Here is a 19,409-nt window from a genome sequence, read left to right as displayed (position 1 = left end):
AAGAAATAAAGTAAAACAGGGAGGGATGGAGAGAAAGGAACTGCTTTAAGAGTTACCAAAGGAATAACAAAAATCACTTGGTGACTGATTTGATGTGGGGAAGCAGATATCTGAGTTTTGGGTTTGGGTTCCTGAATGAATGAATGAATGGATGGTTGGTGGTACAAATTCACTGAAACAGAAACTCTGGAGGAGGAGGTTTGGGGTAGGGCAAGGGAAGATAAGCGGAGTCTGGGGCTGCCCTGGTGGCACAGTGGTTAAGAATCCGCCTGCCAATGCAGGGGACACGGGCTTGAGCCCTGGTCTGGGAAGATCCCACATGCCACAGAGCAACTAAGCCCATGTGCCACAACTACTGAGCTTGCGCTCTAGAGCCCATGAGCCACAACTACTGAGCCCATGTGCCACAACTACTGAAGCCCGCGTGCCTAGAGCCCATGCTCCACAACAAGAGAAGCCACCGCAATGAGAAGCCCACTCACCACAACAAAGAGTAGCCCCCACTCTCCACAACTAGAGAAAGCTCGAGCGCGGCAACAAAGACCTGAAGCAGCCAAAAATAAATAAATTTTTTAAAAAATGATAAAAATGACTCAAAATTAAAAAAAAAAAAAAAAAGGATAAGCGGAGTCTGAAGTACCCTGTGAGAATGCTGGCTGACTCCAAGGGGAGTTCTGGCTGGAAACACAGAGCTGGGTGTTACTAGTATATAAGTAGCAGTTGAAGCCCAATGCTAGATGAAATCATCAAACAAGAGAGGACAGAATTGGAGGGAGAGAGGAATGAGAACAGAGATTTGGGGCCCAGCAATCATTAAGGAGTAGACAGAGCAGAAGTAACAGTAAAGAAGAAAGAATGAATGACAGATCAGGAAAGGAGGAGAAAAGTTGGAGAGTATGGCTATCAGAAAGACGACAAGGAGAAAAATAATTACTGCAATGGATTAAGACATATAAAGTATGTTAAATGTATCATATTGATACTAAAAATCTAGTTGCTGTTAGAGGATGCTTGGCAATCAACTCATCATCCTGAAAACTAGTGAATAAAGAGGAAAGAATCTATTTATTTTGCTTTGTCTCTCCCATTCTGCTGATTTAGGTCCCGAAAGGGAAAAAGTCACAATTTTTATTGGACATATCCGAGGCTCAGTGTTATCTTGCCTCCTGGGATAAAAGACAGGAAGAGAGATGCTTTCCTGCCCTGGGCACAAGGGCACAGGGACACAAGCTGTGTTCAGAAGGATGTCCTAAGGTGGGCTTTAAGGTGGTCCTGGGCAGGTTGGAGCACCACAAGGAGCCAGGTGGGCAGGCAGAGCTGCTTAGAACAGGGAAGAGGATCCCTGCTGTCCAAGGCCACGTCTACAAGTGGAATCAGTGAGACTGGGCCGGCCTGTGGAATTCACTCCGGAGGCCCCCGGGTCTGGGTCAGGATTCTCTGCTCAAGCATGGCATACCGCTGGAGGAGGGCCTCATAGACCTGGAGGGGTGGAAAGAGCAGTTTAGGATGGCGAAGGGAAGGTGCTCTTACATCTCTTTGCAACTTGCAATTTAAAAAATTCTACATCCCATGTACTTGCAATTTAAATTTTTTGCTGGGCAGAAAAAAGGAAGTGTCAATTCACAAAAGAGGAAATGCTAGTAGTTCTCAAACCTATAGTTTAAGATCTTTAAAAAATGCAAATTATGACAAGAAACCAGTTTTTGTTATCAAATCTACAAAATTTTTAAAAATTCTGATGAAGGTACCTGGAAATGGCTGTTTCATTGCACAGTTGGTAGAAGTTGGTGGTGCAACCCTTTTGTAAATCAATTCAACTTTATATTTTTATTAAGGGGCTTGAAAATGCCCATGGCTTTTGACCTAGTTATTCTACTTCTGCAAAGCTCTCTTAAGGAAGTAATCCTAAGTGTAGGGTGCTAGGCCCACCAAAGGTCCTCTTAGACACCACTAAACATTCAGACTCATTAGACTACCATGGGCCACACCTTGGCCCTCAAAAGGATACAATGGAGAAACATGCGTGTTGGCACAGTGGCTGCAGGAGACCATGAACAGTTTGAACAGGTGTCCAGGAAAGGGTATCTTTGCCTCCCTTCCTTCTTCCCTCCTTGCCCCCCAGGTTACAGCTCAGGTGCAAGGAGATGAAATCCACATCTTACAGGTGCAAGAACCACCCTGGCTTTGAAACCTCATGCCCCACAGGAGTATCCCTTGTTAACAACTCCATAGACAAGAGCCACGCCCGTGAGAAGTCACTGCACTCAGGGAGCCCTAAGTATGTCTTCCCCTTAGATATTTATCTTTTCCCATTCCTGGTGCAGTTTCCTAATTCAAGGCCATTTTGACATAGCAATGTTGCCTAGTAACACTGTTGACATTCCACTTTTATTAAGTCTCAAAGGAAGCAGAGCTAGAACATTAACCAAAAGTCAAATTCTCATGCAGAATAGGGAAAGGTTTTGTTAACCCTTTACCCACATAGGTTAATTATAATAATTGAAAAACTAGAAGCAACTGCTCTAAGACATGGAAAATGCTCGAGAAAATATGGTTCATTAGCCAGATAGAATATTATGCAGTCATTAAAAATAACATGTATGTTCCTGTGCACCTCTGCAAATTGCATGATGATTAGAGTCTTAGCCCATTCTGGGTGCTATAACAAAAATACCATAGATTGAGTAGCTTATAAACAACAGAAACTTGTTTATCGCAGTTTTGGAGGCTGGGAAGTCCAAGATCAAGATGCCAGTAGATTCTGTCCGGTGAGAGCCTGATTCCTAGACAGTCATCTTCTTGTTGTGTCCTCACATGGGGGAAAGGGCCAGAGATCTCTCTGGGGCCTCTTTTGTAATGACACTAATCCCATCCTGAGTGCTCCAGCCTCATGACCTAATCACGTTCATAAATTCCCACCTCCTAATACCATCACTTTGGGGGTAAAGATTTCAATTCATGAATTTTTAAAATTAATTAAAAAAAAAAACCAGTGGAGGCTAACACAACATTGTAAAGCAACCATACTCCAATAAAAATTAATTTAAAAAAATGAATTTTGGAGAAGCCCAAACAGTCTGTAGCAATTAGGAATTTATCTTTTTATGTGCCATTATCTCCCATTATATCCCAAACACACAGAGATGGTGTGTTTGGATTCCTAGAGCTTAGCATAGTGCTAGGCACACAGTAAGAACTTAATAAATAGGTGTTAAATAAATGACTATGTGCAAACCAAAAAAAAAAAAAAGTATGTATACCTTTAAGAATATAAATTCTTAGCATAGTAAAAGTTTGTAGTAAAGAAATGTTTAAAAAAAAATGGTAATAATATAACATGTAAAATATGTCAAACATGAAGAATATTTATGACAATGTAAACACAAATAATATAATAAATTGTATACTGTGAAAAAAAAAGAATATAAATACTTATGCTGTAATGTAGAATTTTAAAAGCAGGCTATAAAATTATATATATAGTGTGCTGTGTAATGAAATAAAACCAAAACCAAAACCAAAAAACCAACAAGGGAAAAAGGAGCAGAAAGAAACACAATCCCACATTCTTCCTCTTCATACTTTTTGTTTAAAGCTGTTTTCATCTGTGGCTCTGTAAGCCTTGCACTTCAGGTCAGCGCATGTGGTCTTACAGACAAGCAACACAAGGCCAAGGGACCCAGATTTCCTTGGGACTCACATATACCACCAGGAGGTCATGCCAATCCCATTCCTTCTTAATTTGGTTTAATTGGCTCCAAAGTTAAGGCCTTTAGTAACTGATTATGCAACTAGGGCCTACTCTTGGTGCAGTTGGAGCAGCTGCCTGTGAACTCAGACGTAAGAGGGCTGTGATATCCTCTCCAAGGAGGAAGTTGTAACATTTAGCAGAGCCTACAGGGAAAACACTGTTACTGTTTTGAGTTTCCACTTGAGCACATAGAGGTGCCACAGAAAGCAAACAGAGGACGTTGTCCTGCTCTCAAGGTATTTACAATCCAGTCCTCAAATAGGTCACTTATGCCAACAATCACAGACTGTCACTTCTTGCCACCTGGTGTTGAGAAGGATTCCGAGGTTACACTTGGGTTTAATGGTAAAGAGTTCCATGAGCTATTAGTGACTTTGGTCATGGGCAAGCCAGGGAGACTGGCGGTACACACACTGAGTATTTGCTGCCTGTAATGAGGCAGCTGCAGCTATTTGTTGCCCTAAAGCTTACCCTCACTACCTTCTTCCTTGCTGGCCTCCTTCTAGAGAGGATGAAAGAGCCAAACTCCACCTCAGCCTTTCTTACAACCAAGGTTGACAGTATAACCAAGTGGTAGTCTGTTGGGGGAGTTGAGGGAAACAGACCAGTATGTTTCTCCCTGAAAAGCAAGAGTGTGTGAGGAGAGACTCCTTGCCTAATGCCACGCTCTGATTTCTGCCTATGAATACAGTTGCGGGGGAACGTGATGCTAGGAGAAGCTGCATACATCCTGTGGTCATGTGGAGCATACCTAGTACAGCACTATCCAATACGGTAGCCACAAGCCACATGCGGTCCTGAGCACTTGAAATGTGACGGGCGCTATTAGTAGGAAATGCACACCAGATTTCAAATCTCAGCCAAAACAAAAAAAGAAGTAAACTATCACATTAGCAACTTTTCTTATTGATTACATGTTGAAATGACAATATTTTGGACATATTGGGTTAAATTAAATATATTAAAATTAGCCACTTATTTATTTTTACTCTTTTTTTCAAAAATGAGACTACTAGGAAATTTAAATGACATATGTGGCTCTCATGATGTTTCCACTGTCCATTGCTGATCTGGAGAACTTCAGAAAACCTCACCCGTAGCCCTGACACTGTTGAACCACTGAACCAACACGGCAGCACGGTCAGACTTCCTGTTGTATAGTAAAGCCATGATAGGGACTTCCCTGGTGGTCCAGTGGTTAAGACTTCGAGCTTCCACTGCAGGGGTCACAGGTTCAATCCGTGGTTGGGGAGCTAATTAAGATCCCACATGTCGTGAGGCGTGGCCAAATAAATAAATAAATAAATAAAGCCATGATAGGCAAGGATTCTCTTTCACCCTCACAATTAGCAGGTTAAAAGTAGGCCAGACAGATGTCCCCACTTCCCAGATGAAGAAACAGAGGTTCAGAGATGAGGAGTGCAGCTCAAGGTCATGTGAAGGTCACATGGAGAGGGAGAGGCACAATAAGAATCAGAACCCAAAGGCCCTTTATCTCAAGGTAGGATCTTTCTACTGCATTGAACTCCCTCTTGAACAGAAGGACACACAACAGAAAGTAATAGAAGCCTGGGCAGACCCATGTGGGTGGGTTATCTAGTCACCTGGATAGCATGAGCTTCTGCTTCCAAGATAAACTGCAAGACAATTCTCTATATGTGTTTCTATACGTCTTGTGACAGCTTTTGTTCCTGACTATCTTTTCAAGGGTGTTTGTATAGCAAACAGCCTTGGAAGATAGGGAGAGGGAAAATTTGTTTGCTGACCAGGATGATAAAGATGTCTCCTTCGGACAGGTTTGCTCGCAGCTCCTTTATAATGAGCAGGGTCCCTCATTTGTGACACAGACACAGTGTGTGCACAGTATCCACCTGGGTCCACTCCACACCGCCCGATGGCACTTCAGGGCCAAGGAAAACTGATGCAAACATGAAGCTTATGCTGCCTGCTGTACTGTGAGTAATAAAGCCCTCTGTCTGTGTCACCCCCTGCTCCTGGACTGCAAGAACCTTCTGCAAACAGGAAGGGTGGTGAAATGGACGCTATGGCATACCACCCGGATTGCCTTGCAGGAACAGAGAACTTATTCTCTCAGCCCTCAGCTGGCAGCCTCCTTTGTGGATTGCTTTGGCTGTAGAGAGCTGCCTTACCCCATCCTGGGGTGGCCTGCATGCAATAACGGATTGACATGGGGTATAAAGGCCCGTCCCCCTCACCACAACTGGGTAAAACTCGAAAGAGTCATCCCAGCTTCAGAACTTCCTGTAGGACTGACTGAGGGCTCCACTGAGATCGCACTGCAGCTCACCTCCTGCCTCTGCCCAGCCCTGCCTCTTCCTTTTTCCTTCAACAGATGCAGATCCCAAGAGTGCCCCCTAATAAATCTCCTGCATCCTAATCAACCACTCACGGTCTGCTTTCCAGGGAACCCAACCTGTAACAAGTGGGGTCTGCCTTCCCTCTGACTGAGTGACCACACAGCTGTGTTGGATCCAGATTTCAGATCTGAATGGTAGAAACCCAGCATGTCTTATGCTTAAGTGACGGAGTCTTTCAGTGGCCTCTGTAACCCTGTGAATTAGAAGGGCGCACCCCAAGGCATCTGAGCAAGGAAGATATGCCCGGTGAGCCGTCTGATCCCTGGGGCTATAAGATCAGCCGTATCTCTGAATCTCGGAGACAACCTGTCTTCTTTTGCTCTGTTTCCTTGACAATTAAAAAAAAAAGTAGATTTCCCTTTTAGTTGAGCACATCAACTATAATGTAGGTGATAAAGAAAAACTTACCTTTTGGAAAAAAGAACGTAGTTGATTTTTATGATGCAAATGCCACGAATGAACTCTGATGGTCTCTTACCTGAGACGCTCCCGGGGTTGGGGCAGCAGCTAATCTGGGATTTGGGGCTAACTTCACAACCTCTGAAAAGGGCACATCTGTTCCAGCTGCAAGGCCTAGAAGGGAAAGCTCATTTCACATCAGTGCATGTTGCAAATGAAGGCGTTACCCGGAAATAGCATTTTCTCTCTGGAGTGATAAAATGTTCTAAAACTGGATTATGGTGATGGTTGTACAGCTCAGTAAAGTTAACTAAAAATCACTGAACTGTACGTTTAAGTATGGGTGATTTTTATGTTATATAAATTGGGCCTCCATAAAACCATCTTTAAAAAAAAGAGAGAAAGAGAAGAAGTTTCAAGTGCAGGCCTCTTCTCAGCAGGGCCTTCTTTGTCTGAAGCGCATGTCGGGAGGCAGCTAACCTCTGATTTCTGACAGAGGGGAGGGTCCGCCCGCCTCTCCTCCCTCACGGGGCTCGGGGGCTCCGCTCTCCGCATCGCTCACTGCATTCCAGCCCCCCCAGCTTCTCTCAATTCCTTCTGCTCAGAGCCTTTTCACTGTGTGGAATGTTCTTCTCTCTTCTCAGAAAAGCTGCCGCTAGGAACATCCCTTCCAGCCCTCAGCACCATCCGCTTTCCTCAGGGCACATCTCACTACTTCTGCCACAGATTGGTTTAAGGTCCCTCCCTTCTTGAGCCGGAAGCTCTGAGAGGCCAGGACTGGGTCTCCACTGGAGCCCTGGTGCCTAGCACACTGCCCGCATACAGGAGGCACTCAATAAATGCTCACCAAGCAAAAGAGTGGCAGGGCTGGAAAAGAGAGAAGGTTGCCATAGGTGGGCAGGAAACAGTAAGGGATTTCCAGGCAATTTAAGGAGCAGTATCAGACTGAAGGGAAACTCAAGACCACCGAGAGGGAAGGAGGGCCCACTGAAGATGTGAGGCCCAGTTTTCTCTCTGAAGAACGCTGGAATATCCCAGCCCAGAGCTGTGTGGATGAGGGGACACTGGGCGGTGGGGTAGCCACCAGAGAGACTACTTGAAAGACTCTTGTCTCCCTCTACTCACTCACAGACTGGCTTTGCATGACTGGCTTTCATCCCTGGACCCAGCCGGAGAGAATGGATGTCCACATAAAGTGGGAACTGGTGTGCTAGGACCCAGCTCAGGTTTTAGTTTTGGAGGGCAGAGCAGGGCAGTACCCCCAGGTAATGTCTGACAACTAAACAGGCATGGAAAAGGAAAAATAAGAAAGGAACACAGTGCAGCACAGCAGTGGAGGCCCCAAAGGGTAGTTCCTTTTCTGCTTCGGCAGAAGGAGGAGTATAAAGTAAACCCCAGACTCCTCGTGGGCAACACTGAAGGCTGGAAGCTTATGGAATGGTGTTTTCAAAGTTCTGAGGAAAATATTTTAGAGTCCTTTGTCCAGCCAAGGTAGCATTCTTTGGGAGGGTGAAACCAAGCCCTTGCTGGACATGCAAGCCCTCAGAAAATTATCACCTACTGAATTTCCTCTTAAAAATGTATTCAGGCTGTATATTCCAACAAAACTAGCATAGAGATGAAGGAAAAAGAAACTGCAGAGAGTCAAAAAAAAAAAAAAGAGACAAACTCATACATAAGTGCAAATAAAAGCCAACATGTTGTAAAGTTTGATTAAAAACATAACAGCCTAGAAATAAACTGCCCGTTCCCTGGTGGCCTAGTGGTTAGGACTCCATGCTTTCACCACTGTGGCCTGGGTTCAATCTTCGGAGAACTGAGATCCTGCAAGCCGTAAGAAAAAAAGAAAGAAAGAAAGAAATTGCCCAATGATCTTGATACAAGCGGAGGCACAAGGTGGGGCGAGGTGGATAGGGCAGAGAGGGAGGGGAATGAAAGAGTAAGAGTTTAATTATTAAGAGAAGGCTACGGTCCCTGATTAATTCTCAATGTTGAAAGAAAACATACAAGTTTAAATAGGTGTGTTAAAAAGTTAACGATAAATGCGTGAAGAATGCAACCGCTAGAGGGAAAGGACAAGGCCCTTGAGTTACATGGGTGGCCCGGAGGAGTGGCCTGAGCAGGCAGAGGACAGGGCAAGTCGACCACATGGGTAGAAGAATGCCCCTGTGGGCCTGTGCTGCTCCCGCAGTTTCAAGGAGGCCTCCATCAGAGCCGTGGTTCCCCACTACCCCCAAGGAGCTGTCCAGGGTCCTGGACTGCTTGGCTCTCAAGCCTTCACCTTTGTCTCAACTTCTGCTCTTGTTGAAAAGATGGCTCTGGACTTTATCTACCCCTTCCTGCCCACCAGCTGTCCAGACCCATGCCCAAGTGCCCTCCACCAATGTCCCTGGGCTGAGTCTGACTCTGACCAGGCCTCATTTATTTAGGACCCTGCCTCTCTTTCCCAGTTTAAGTAAAGCACAAAGGAACAGAGGGTTTGGGGTTGGTTCCCCCCTGCTGGGAGGGGAGAAAAGTGAATCTAAAGACTCCAAGCCTGGGCTTCCCTGGTGGTGCAGTGGTTGAGAATCTGCCTGCCAATGCAGGGGACATGGGTTCGAGCCCTGGTCTGGGAAGATCCCACATGCTGCGGAGCAACTAGGGCCGTGAGCCACAGTTACTGAGCCTGCGCGTCTGGAGCCTGTGCTCCGCAACAAGAGAGGTTGCGATAGTGAGAGGCCCGCGCACCGTGATGAAGAGTGGCCCCCGCTCGCCGCAACTAGAGAAAGCCCTCGCACAGAAACGAAGACCCAACACAGCCATAAATAAATAAATAAATAATTTAAAAAAAAATTGGCCCTATAGTTTAAAAAAAAAAAAAGACTCCAAGCCTCCCATGTCCCTAAAGACTGGGAACATCCCAATCTCCCTTTCCCACTGTCCTCAGCCCAGCCAGTGCCCCAACCACTGCCAGAGGCATCTGCCGCCATCCATTGACCTACCATGGAAAGCTCGGTAAGCAGAGCCCACACAGGCTGAGTTCGCTGTGTCTATGACATACACTGGGGTGCCAAACACATCTGCCAGCACCTGGAAAGGACAGAAGTTCTTACTATGGTCCTCAGAGGGCGCATGCACACAGACATGCATTTACTGGGCTCTCTTTTCTAACATGTCTTCTGATACCTTCCATTCCACCTCTACTGCCTTAAAGGAAGTACACTTGACCATGCCGCCCTGGTGATAATAGGGTCAGGGTGACCTGGGAGAAGTCTCTAGTGAAGGGCCACAGCTCTCTGGGTTGTCCCTGCATTGTTTAACCATTTTATCAAAGACAAGGAAGAAGATTTAGAAAGTATGCTTAGCAACAAACAATCATGGTGGAGATGGCTAGGTCTCAGACTAATATAACAAGGCCAAACAAACCCAAACTAACAAATGCATGTCTTATAAGAATAAAAAAGTTTTCCATGTCGGTCCCCAAAATAAATTGCATAAATTTAGAACAGAGGATGTGTACTAAGAGGAGCTCACATGGAAAAGACTTGGGGGGGGTCTTAGTTAACCAGAGATATTGCTGATGCCCCATCCGGATCCCCTTACTGGACCGGTGTGCACCCTCACCCAGATGCTGTGAGTATTGGCTGCTAATGGCTCACAGCTGCCCCTCCTCAAAAGAATTGTTCTTTGCTGAACAGAGGCTGCCTCTCACAGGAGGTTATTCGTATCTCTTCCCACGACAGCCAGTTGGCCCTCTTACCCCAAGGTGGAAGCAAGTCTGCGGCATAGTTCATGGACCATATCTGCCCATGGGATGGAGCTGAAGCTGACTCCAACCAAAACCACATCCTTGCCTATCCTTCTTCCCCTGCCCTACCTGGATCCCTCACTCCCTTTCTCCTGGGAGCACTCTCCCAACAAATCACTCATAGAATAATTTCCATTTCAGGCTCTGCTTCTAGAGAATCTTACCTAAGACAGGTATACTATTGTACAAGTCAACAGTTGATTCAGTTACTCCAACAGCTAAGGCAGCCTCGGGCTATACCCCAAAATTCTCAGTGTCCCAATAAGACACTAACAGCCCCATGATTTGACAGTTTGATTGTCAGATATCTGCAGGTTGATTCTACTTTGGGTCATATATGTCTAGCATAATGAAGGACCAGAAAGACAGTGACAAATTCTGGCAACTGTATTATAAGAGGAATGGCTGGGAAAATCAGAGATGTTTAAATTGGAAGGGGGAAACCTTGAGGAAGACAAGAACATTGGCATTAGATGTCAGAAGGTTTGCCATGAAGGACAGGCACTTTCTGTGTGACGCCAGAGGCCAGTGCTGGTATCAGAGAGTGGAGTTGTACAGGGCAGTGGTTTTCACTTGAGCGTAAGACAGAATCTGCTTGCCATGTGCGCTGTAAAGAGCTGGCTTCCTGGGAGAGAATGAGCTGTAAGCTCCCCATCCCTGCCGGAGTGGGAACAGAGGCAGTGTTACTGCTGAGTGTCTGGCTCTTGGAAGTATTAGACGTGGAAGAGGCCCTAGCTCAGGGCTTGCTACCGGCACTTACCTGCAAGATGTCTCTGTTGTGAGATGCTCCTCCAGTGGCCAAAATCTTTGTCTTAGGCACTGCAAGAAAAAAGAAAACAAAAAACAAAAAACGGCTGTGACAATTCCCCCAAGGCAGAAAAAGCTGTTTTCCAGAGTTCTTCTACCACAAAGGGCTAGTGTCAGGCCAATGCCTCTTGCTTATCACACAGGACTGCAGGGGAGATCTAAAGCTGGTTCTGTCCACGCATGTCCAACGTGAACTTTGCTTGTGAGGCTGCTTCCTCATCCACCTCTTGGGGATGCAACTGAAGAGGGTACACAGGATGGATCTAAGGTTCTGGCAATGTTCTATTTCTTAACCAGAGTGCTCTATGAACAGGTGTTTGATTTATTAATATGTTTCACAATTAGCTGTATGAAGCACATATTCTACTGTATACATACTTTTCACAATAAAAAATAATAAACCACAGTCTAGTAAAAGACATATAGTTCCACTTCGGGTTAAAATGGAGATGGTCCAGAAAGAACATCCCCTGTGCTGTGACAATCACAGAATGCTGAATAAACAAACAAAAACATATTTTTATTTAATGCTATCAAAAAGTTGTAAATGCAGGGACTTCCCTGGCAGTCCAGTGGTTAAGACTCCGCACTTCCACTGTAGGGGGCACATGTTCGATCCCTGGTCGACTGGGGATCCCGCATGACACATGGCCAAAAAAAAAAAGTTGTAAATGCAAAGAAGTACAAATAAATTAAATCCTAGAATGAGATGAGCCCTTAAGCGCTAACTTGCTGTACCTGCAGTACAAGATAGATGGCATAGTGATCCTCCAGAGGCACATAAACTCTGCCAGGACAGAAAAACCAGCCAAGCATTAGGTGGTGTTGGTGTGGGAGAGGCGTCCCAAACGCAGAGCTAGTCCTCCTCACCCCCTCCTCTCCCCCATGGACCGTGTAAATGGTGATGCGGAAGCCGGGGGCAGGGCAGAAAAACAGAGCTCTGTAATCTCATAGTGCTTAGATCCCTACATTCCTGTGTCACAGGACTCTTTTACAATGAAGAGGCATTCATTTATTATGCAGGTATTTAAAAACAAATAAATGTTATAAGGCTCTGCTGTCACCTCTCAGCCTCCCCCATCTTCACCCTCAGCCATTAAGAGAGTACCTGGGGACTTCCCTGGTGGTGCAGTGTTTAAGAACCCACCTGCCAATGCAGGGGACATGGGTTCAAGCCCTGGTCTTGGAAGATCCCACATGCTGCAGAGCAACTAAGCCCGTGGGCCACAACTACTAAGCCTGCACGCTAATGCCTGTGAGCCACAACTACTGAGCCCATGTGACACAACTACTGAAGCCCACGTGCCTAGAGCCCACGCTCCGCAACAAGAGAAGCCACCGCAATGAGAAGCCTGCACACCACAACGAAGAGTAGCCCCGGCTCACTGCAACTAGAGAAAGCCTGCACGCAGCTACAAAGACCCAACGCAGCCAAAAATAAATAAATAAATTAATTAATTTAAAAAAAAATGAGAGACTACCTGGGCTGGGAAAAGGGGAAGGAATGTCAGCCAGCTAAGGAGACAATCCAGGACGTGGGAAGATGTTCCAGTGTTGATTCCATGTTGGAAAATCAAAACATGCTCCATTCACGACTGCAAGAAAACTCAGCTGGGCATGATGTAAAGCACCATGAAGACTTTGACACACTTTTAGGTTTGTATGTCCTCTTTGTAGGTACAAAGGGAATAGGACTCTGGCTTTATAAAAAATAAACTCATAATGGAGACTGGAAGAAAATGGTCCTAGATGGCAGGAGTGGTTGGGGAGAGGGGATGGGATTATAGGTAGTTTTCTTTCCTTTATTTTCCAAACTCGCTATTATAAGGTTTTTCTGCTCTTATAAGTCAACCTAAACAAAATGAAATACACATCGAAATATAAGCTGAAAAGGGACGATGGCTTTAGCCCCGCCCAGCTGGGTGCATATGTCTCACGGTGTCCAAACATCAAGAAAGTGATCATTCCTTAAAGAAAGCAGAGGTAACCCCATGGTTCAGAACCCAGAGTCTGGAACCAGACTGGCTTGGTTCAGAAGCTCTGAGCAAGTGATATAACACTTTGAGCCTCGAGCAAGTGATATAACACTCTGAGTCTTGGTCTCCTACTTTGTGAAGCGGGAGTAATACTGGTACCCGCCCCAGAGACACTGTTGTTAATAAACATAATGTGCTTAGGAACCAGGCTGGGCACACAGTACGTGCTCAATAAATGTTGGCAGCTATTATTATCATGATCATCAGTGTTACTTCAAATGTCTTTTTATTCTTCTTAGATGTTATTAAAACGAGATTATGACAGTTCAAGAATGAAACTCGAGGGAATTCCCCGGGGGTCCAGTGGTTAGGAGTCTGCGCTTTCACTGCCAGGACCCGGGGTTCAATCCCTGGTCAGGCAACTAAGATCCCGCGATCCCAGACTTCCCTGGTGGCACAGTGGTTAAGAATCCGCCTGCCAATGCAGGGGACACGGATTCGAGCCCTGGTCCAGGAAGATCCCACATGCCGCGGAGCAACTAAGCCCGTGCACCACAACTACTGAGCCTGCGCTCTAGAGCCCGCGAGCCACAACTACTGAGCCCGTGTGCCACAACTACTGAAGACCGTGCACCTAGAGCCCGTGCTCCGCAACAAGAGAAGCCACCGCAATGAGAAGCCCGCGCACCACAACGAAGAGTAGCCCCCGCTCGCTGCAACTAGAGAAAGCCCGCACGCAGCAACGAAGACCCAATGCAGCCAAAAATAAATAAATAAATTTATTTTAAAAAAAAAGATCCCACGATGCCACAAGCCATGCAGCCACTGGGAGCATGATGCCTACAGTTCGTGCAGCCCTTTTACCCTTTTAGGTTCAAGCGCATTCATTCATGTGATCTTGTTTGAGAGGAACCCAGCAGAGCTGGCAGGACAGGTTTGATTCGACCCTTAAGCTTGCTAAGAGGATAAGTAAGCTTACGCTGTTTTGCACAAGAATCGCTTCAGAGGCTGGGAACGATGACGTGATCACACTAGCCCCCTGGAGCCCAGGAGGGCCCCTCCGCCCTCACTGCCTCTCCCCTCACACTGGGCCGGTGGAGACAGCCCCCCAGCCCCCCAAAGTGCCCCCTCCTGACGACCGGAAAACCCTTCCTGCCAGTCACTCACGCCCACCTCAGCACCATCTCTGCCCTGCTCACCTGGGCTCACTTCTCAGGGACCTTGGAAGCCTTTGGAGACCTTTGGGGAATTTCTTTTTACACTCTGGGTGGGGGGATGGAGAGGAGTGGGACTGTTTATAAAGTTCATTCTATTTAAAAAATTTTGTTGAACTGTAACATACATCCTAACAAATGTACATACATACCATAAGCTGACAGCTTGACACATTTTCACAACTAAACACACCTGTGTAACCTAAGAAACAGAGCCTCACCAGCACCCCAGAGGCCCTCCATGCCCCCCGAAAGGTAACTACTAACGATCCAGACTTCCAACAACAGGCGATAGTTTTGTCTGCGTTTGAATCCGATGTCCACGGCATCTGCCACGCGTACTTTTGGGTTTGGCTTCTTTTGCTCAGCGTTTTCATTTGTGAGATTCATCCATTTTGTTGCGCGTGGCTAAGGCTGGTTCATTTTCATTTCTGTGTAGGATCATGTCGCCTGAACACCCCACAAGGCACCTATCTTACCATCGATGGGCACTGTGTTGTTTCCAGCGTGGGGTGCTAAGCACAGGGCCACCGGCAGTGTCCTCCTGCACGTCTTCAGTGAACACATGTCCACATCTCTGTCTCGCATCCACCGGGAAGTGAAGCTGCTGGGTGGACGTGTAAGCAGCTTTAGTAGATGCTGCCTAACAGGTTTTCAAAAAGGTTTACCTAGTGCTTATTTTTAAAGTATCCTTTTACTTATTTGGCTCAAAGGCATAAAACATATACTACATAGGATTGTCTGTAAAAGTATCATGAGGAGGCCTTCAAGCTAAGAGGATTCAGGGGTTTTCTACCTTCTCTTGACCACGGCTGGCCCAGAGGAACAATACATCTTGGAAACCTGGACTCTCTGGTCGGCGGGTCCAACCTCCTTCAGACGCCCCCCCTGCCCCCCGCCAGACCACTGCAGCGCCATCAAAAAGGGGAACTTGCTGACCTCCTAAAGCTGCCCACATTCCATAGCTCAAGTTCTTAGAAGTCCCTTCCTTCCCCATGGGCCTCCCCCAGCCCTGGTTCTGCCCTCTCCATTGCAGGTTTCTCAGTTCTGACAGTGGTTCTACATCCCCTCTCTTCCCTGTTCAAGCTGAAATGCCCAGAGCTGTGTCCCACAGGCAGATGGGGCCTGCCCAGGCTAGAAGGTGAAGGTCCAGCGATGGCCCCAGCCTAGACCTTTCCCACCTGCGTTGCCCGTGTCCTCGGGATCCAGAGCTTAGGACATTTAGTCTGCAGGTTGGAGCTTAGGGTTACAGAAAGATCTCCCAAGTCCTATAGTTCCTGGCCAGGACATGAGGCTCCTGGGGACGGAGCAGAGATGCAGGAACAACCTGCCTCCTGGTCTATGCCTGCCCACAGTGCCAGTCGATCGCTTTCTCACCCCACCACCAGGAGCCAGGCTCCACGCCCCTCCTGCACGAACAAGGCCCTTGTAATGGAGCCTTAACAGACAGTGTCCACTAGGCCTGGCCTGAAGGCCAGGAAGGGTCTCAAGCACCTCAGGGTATGCGCAGAACCCTTAGCGCCCACCCCAGAACACAGCCCGCCAGCAGCTCACTTACTGACTCGATAGCCCAGGCCCTCGGCATGAATCTTCTTGGCCATGAACTGTCCTTCGATCAGTGCTCGAATCTCCACGTCCCAGGGGAATGCTGAGACCTGATTCCGGGAGAAAGTGGGCAGAGTGAAGAACTCTCATTGTCCACTCACTGTGTGTGTGTGTGTCTGTGTGTATGTGTGTGGTGTGTATGTATGTGGTGTGTGCGTATGTGTGGTGTCTTTTTAAGAGTAGCCCAGATTCAGAGCTCATGACTCAGGCCTCCACTGGAGCGCACCCATAGTTGTGCTCTTGAACCACTAACTTGTTCGTCACACACTCACACGCACACACACATGCTCACGGCCTCACGCGTGTATCACTTTGGGGAGTCAGAGGATGGGAGAGCTCGGTTTCAGGCTGCCGAGGGTTCCAGTTCTGCCTCTGCCATTCAGCTCTATGACCTCGAATAAGTTAACGTACATCTTATGAGCCTCATTTTCTTTCTTTTTTTTTTTTAACATCTTTATTGGAGGATAATTGCTTTACAGTGGTGTGTTAGTTTCTGCTGTATAACAAAGTGAATCAGCTATACATATACATATATCCCCATACCTCCTCCCTCTTGAGTCTCTCGTTTTCTTTCTTAACAGAACTGACGTAATGGGAGCACCTATGTTTCAGGGTTGTTAAAAAGCAGACAGCAGAGCCTGGTCCATGTAGCTGATGCTCATGAAGGGAGAGCTTGTGCTGAGAACCCACCACTGTGGCGCGCCCTCTGTCCTTCCAGCTAAAGCCGAATGGCGCCCACTCCAGCCTCACCCCGCTCCCCAGCCCCTGAGACCAGTGATTGACGCCACCGCTCCCTCCCTCAGGAACTGCTCCAACCCAACTCACCTACTTCCAGTTCCTAAATTGCTCCCTTTGCCAGGACTCTGCCCAAGCTTCCCATGTGGGATACCTCTCATCCTTCAAGTCTGCACCTAAAGGCCACCTCCTCAGGGAGGCCCACCTGGTCACCCTATCCAAGGCAAGTCCCTGGCACACATCCTGCTTTCCCCTACGTCGCTTTGTTCCTTCCCGTCTGAGCCACATCACACACTGTAATCGTGTGTGTGTTCGTTCACCTGTTTACATCCTCCTAGACACTGGGCTCCGTGGAGCAGGGACCCTGTTTGTCTTGTTTGCACCAGTCATACATATCTGTTGATTGAAGAAATGAACGAAGAAAACTCCCTTCTTGATAAACCCAGACAGATTTACACAAAAGAGAACAGGCATGTCTTCTTTCTACGAGCAACAGAAACCAAACTGGCCCCCACCAGAAGACTGAGATGAACTCCCTATACTTTAGACAAAGCTTTCCATCTACAATACAACGTGTAATGCCATCATCGGCATATAATCCAACACCAACTCTGTTACACTTATTAGACAGAGTGACTTACTGAAATTCCCCAGACACCTTTTAGGGTCAGAAAAGTCTCTCAGGTCCAATCCAAAATGTGGTGATGACTCTGGTAACCATCTCACAGAAAAGTCAATTCCAAGCAGCAAGTATCAACGAAATCCCTCCTGGGAAAGGTCGTGTGGTGGAGGGCAAATAAAATAGCGGCTTTAGGGCCAGAAAGGACTGGGTTTGACCGCCTCCACCACCTAGGCCCTGGTGCCTTGGGTGAGATATTCAGTTTCTCCATCTGTAAAGGGGATGAAAATACCTAATTCACAGAGTTGCTTTGAGAGATAAATGAGGAAGATAAAGAAACCCACACACATAGTGCCTGGAACTAAACTGTGCTCAATAAACATCAGCAAATGTTAGTGCCTCCTGTGCCAGAGGCTCTTTCAATCAGGAGGAAATTCATCATCTGGAGATGGGAGGTGTAGGATAAGGCTCACCAAGGAAACAGGCTCCAAGATGCTTAATGACAATCAGTGGGAGCACACGTTAGCTCAGGGAGAACCCTTAGGTGTTCCACACTCTTCTTTGTGAGAAAGTACAGCATCTGTCTTATATCTTGCTGATGCCCCAGCATCTAGAGTGCACCCTAGCACATCAACAGTATTGTTTTATTATGACAAACCCACAGTCAACATTAATACTCAACAGTGAAAAGCTGAAAGCCTTCCCACTAAATTCAGGAACAAGATAAGGATGCCCACTCTCACTACTTCTATTCAACATAGTATTGGAAGTCCTAGCCACAGCAATTGGACAAGAAAAAGAAATAAAACTGGAAGGGAAGAGGTAAAACTGTCACTATTTGCAGATGACATGATACTTTATATAGAGAACACTAAAGTCTCCAAACAAAAACTATTAGAACTAATAAATGAATTCAGCATGGTAGCAGGATACAAGTTTGTTTGTTTTTTGGGGGTTTTTTTTGGCTGCACCAGGTCTTAGGTGCAGCATGCAGGATCTTCATTGCAGGATCTTTAGTTGCGGCATGTGGAATCTACTTCCCTGACCAGGGATCAAACCTGGGCCCCCTGCACTGGGAGCAAGGAGTCTTACCCACTGGACCACCAGGGAAGTCCCAGGATACAAGATTAATATATAGAAATCTGCTACACTAATAATGAAATATCAGAAAGAGAAAGTAAACAAACAATCCCATTTAAAATGGCATAAAGAATAGAACCTAGGAATAAATTTAACCAAGGAGCTGAGAACTATAAAACATTATTAAAGGAAACCAAAGATGATTCAAAGAAATGGAAAGATGTCTCATGCTTTTGGATTGGAAGAATTAATATTGTTAAAATGGCCATACTACCCAAAGCAATCTACAGATTTAATGCAATCCCTATCAAAATACCCATGACGTCTTTTCACAAAACTAGAACAGTCTTAAAATTTATATGGAACCACAAAACACCTAAAATTGCCAAAGCAATTTTGAGGAAAAAGAACAAGGGTGGAAGCATAACCCTTCCAGACTTCAGACTATACTACAAAGCTACAGTAATCAAAAGAGCATGGTATTGGCACAAAAACAGACATATAGATCAATGGAACAGAATAGAGAGCCCAGAAATAATCCCACGCACCTACAGTAAATTAATCTATGACAAATGAGGCAAGAATATACAATGGAGAAAAGATAGTCTCTTCAACAAGTGGTGTTGGGAAAGCTAGACAGCCACATGTAAATCAATGAAGTTAGAACACTGCCTCACACCATACACAAAAATAAACTCAAAATGGCTTACAGACCTAAATATAAGACATGACACCATAAAACTCCTAGAAGAGAACATAGGCAAAATATTCTCTGACATAAATCATACCAATGTTTTCTCAGCTCGGTCTCCCAAGGCAAAAGAAATAGAAGCAAAAATAAACAAAGGGGATCTAATCAAACTTAAAAGCTTTTGTACAGCACAGAAAACCATCAACAAAATGAAAAGACAACCTATGGACTGGGAGAAAATATTTACAGATGATGAGACTGACAAGAGGTTAATATCCAAAATATACAAACAGCTCATACAACTCAATATTGAAAAAACAAACAACCAATCAAAAAATGGGTAGAAGACCTAAATAGGCATTTTTCC

At 46.0% G+C, this 19,409-nt stretch overlaps 1 protein-coding gene across 8 annotated transcripts in view; it reads right to left on the bottom strand.

The window, feature by feature from the left end:
- Positions 1-1,046: 1,046 nt before the first annotated feature.
- The window catches only part of XYLB (xylulokinase), a 43,545-nt gene continuing 25,182 nt past the window's right edge, over positions 1,047-19,409 (bottom strand). For 3 of the 8 annotated variants that reach the window (XM_059937579.1, XM_059937580.1, XM_059937584.1), the window contains 5 exons: positions 15,871-15,967; positions 11,076-11,134; positions 9,510-9,597; positions 6,608-6,702; positions 1,047-1,479 (listed from right to left, as the gene is read on the bottom strand). In XM_059937579.1, the coding sequence (XP_059793562.1) occupies positions 1,402-1,479; positions 6,608-6,702; positions 9,510-9,597; positions 11,076-11,134; positions 15,871-15,967 (417 nt within the window). In that variant the 3' untranslated portion in view covers positions 1,047-1,401. Of the gene's footprint in view, positions 1,480-6,607; positions 6,703-9,509; positions 9,598-11,075; positions 11,135-14,849; positions 14,920-15,870; positions 15,968-17,293; positions 17,543-19,409 lie in introns of those variants that run through there. The other 5 variants (XR_009505579.1, XM_059937581.1, XM_059937583.1 and 2 more) reach the window with 5 other exon arrangements.

The sequence above is a fragment of the Balaenoptera ricei genome, chromosome 11, assembly GCF_028023285.1.
Source record: "Balaenoptera ricei isolate mBalRic1 chromosome 11, mBalRic1.hap2, whole genome shotgun sequence".
In the NCBI taxonomy this organism is placed as follows: Eukaryota; Metazoa; Chordata; class Mammalia; order Artiodactyla; family Balaenopteridae; genus Balaenoptera; species Balaenoptera ricei.
Note: the sequence above shows the minus strand (reverse complement) of the source record. Positions and strands in the feature narration are given on the sequence as shown.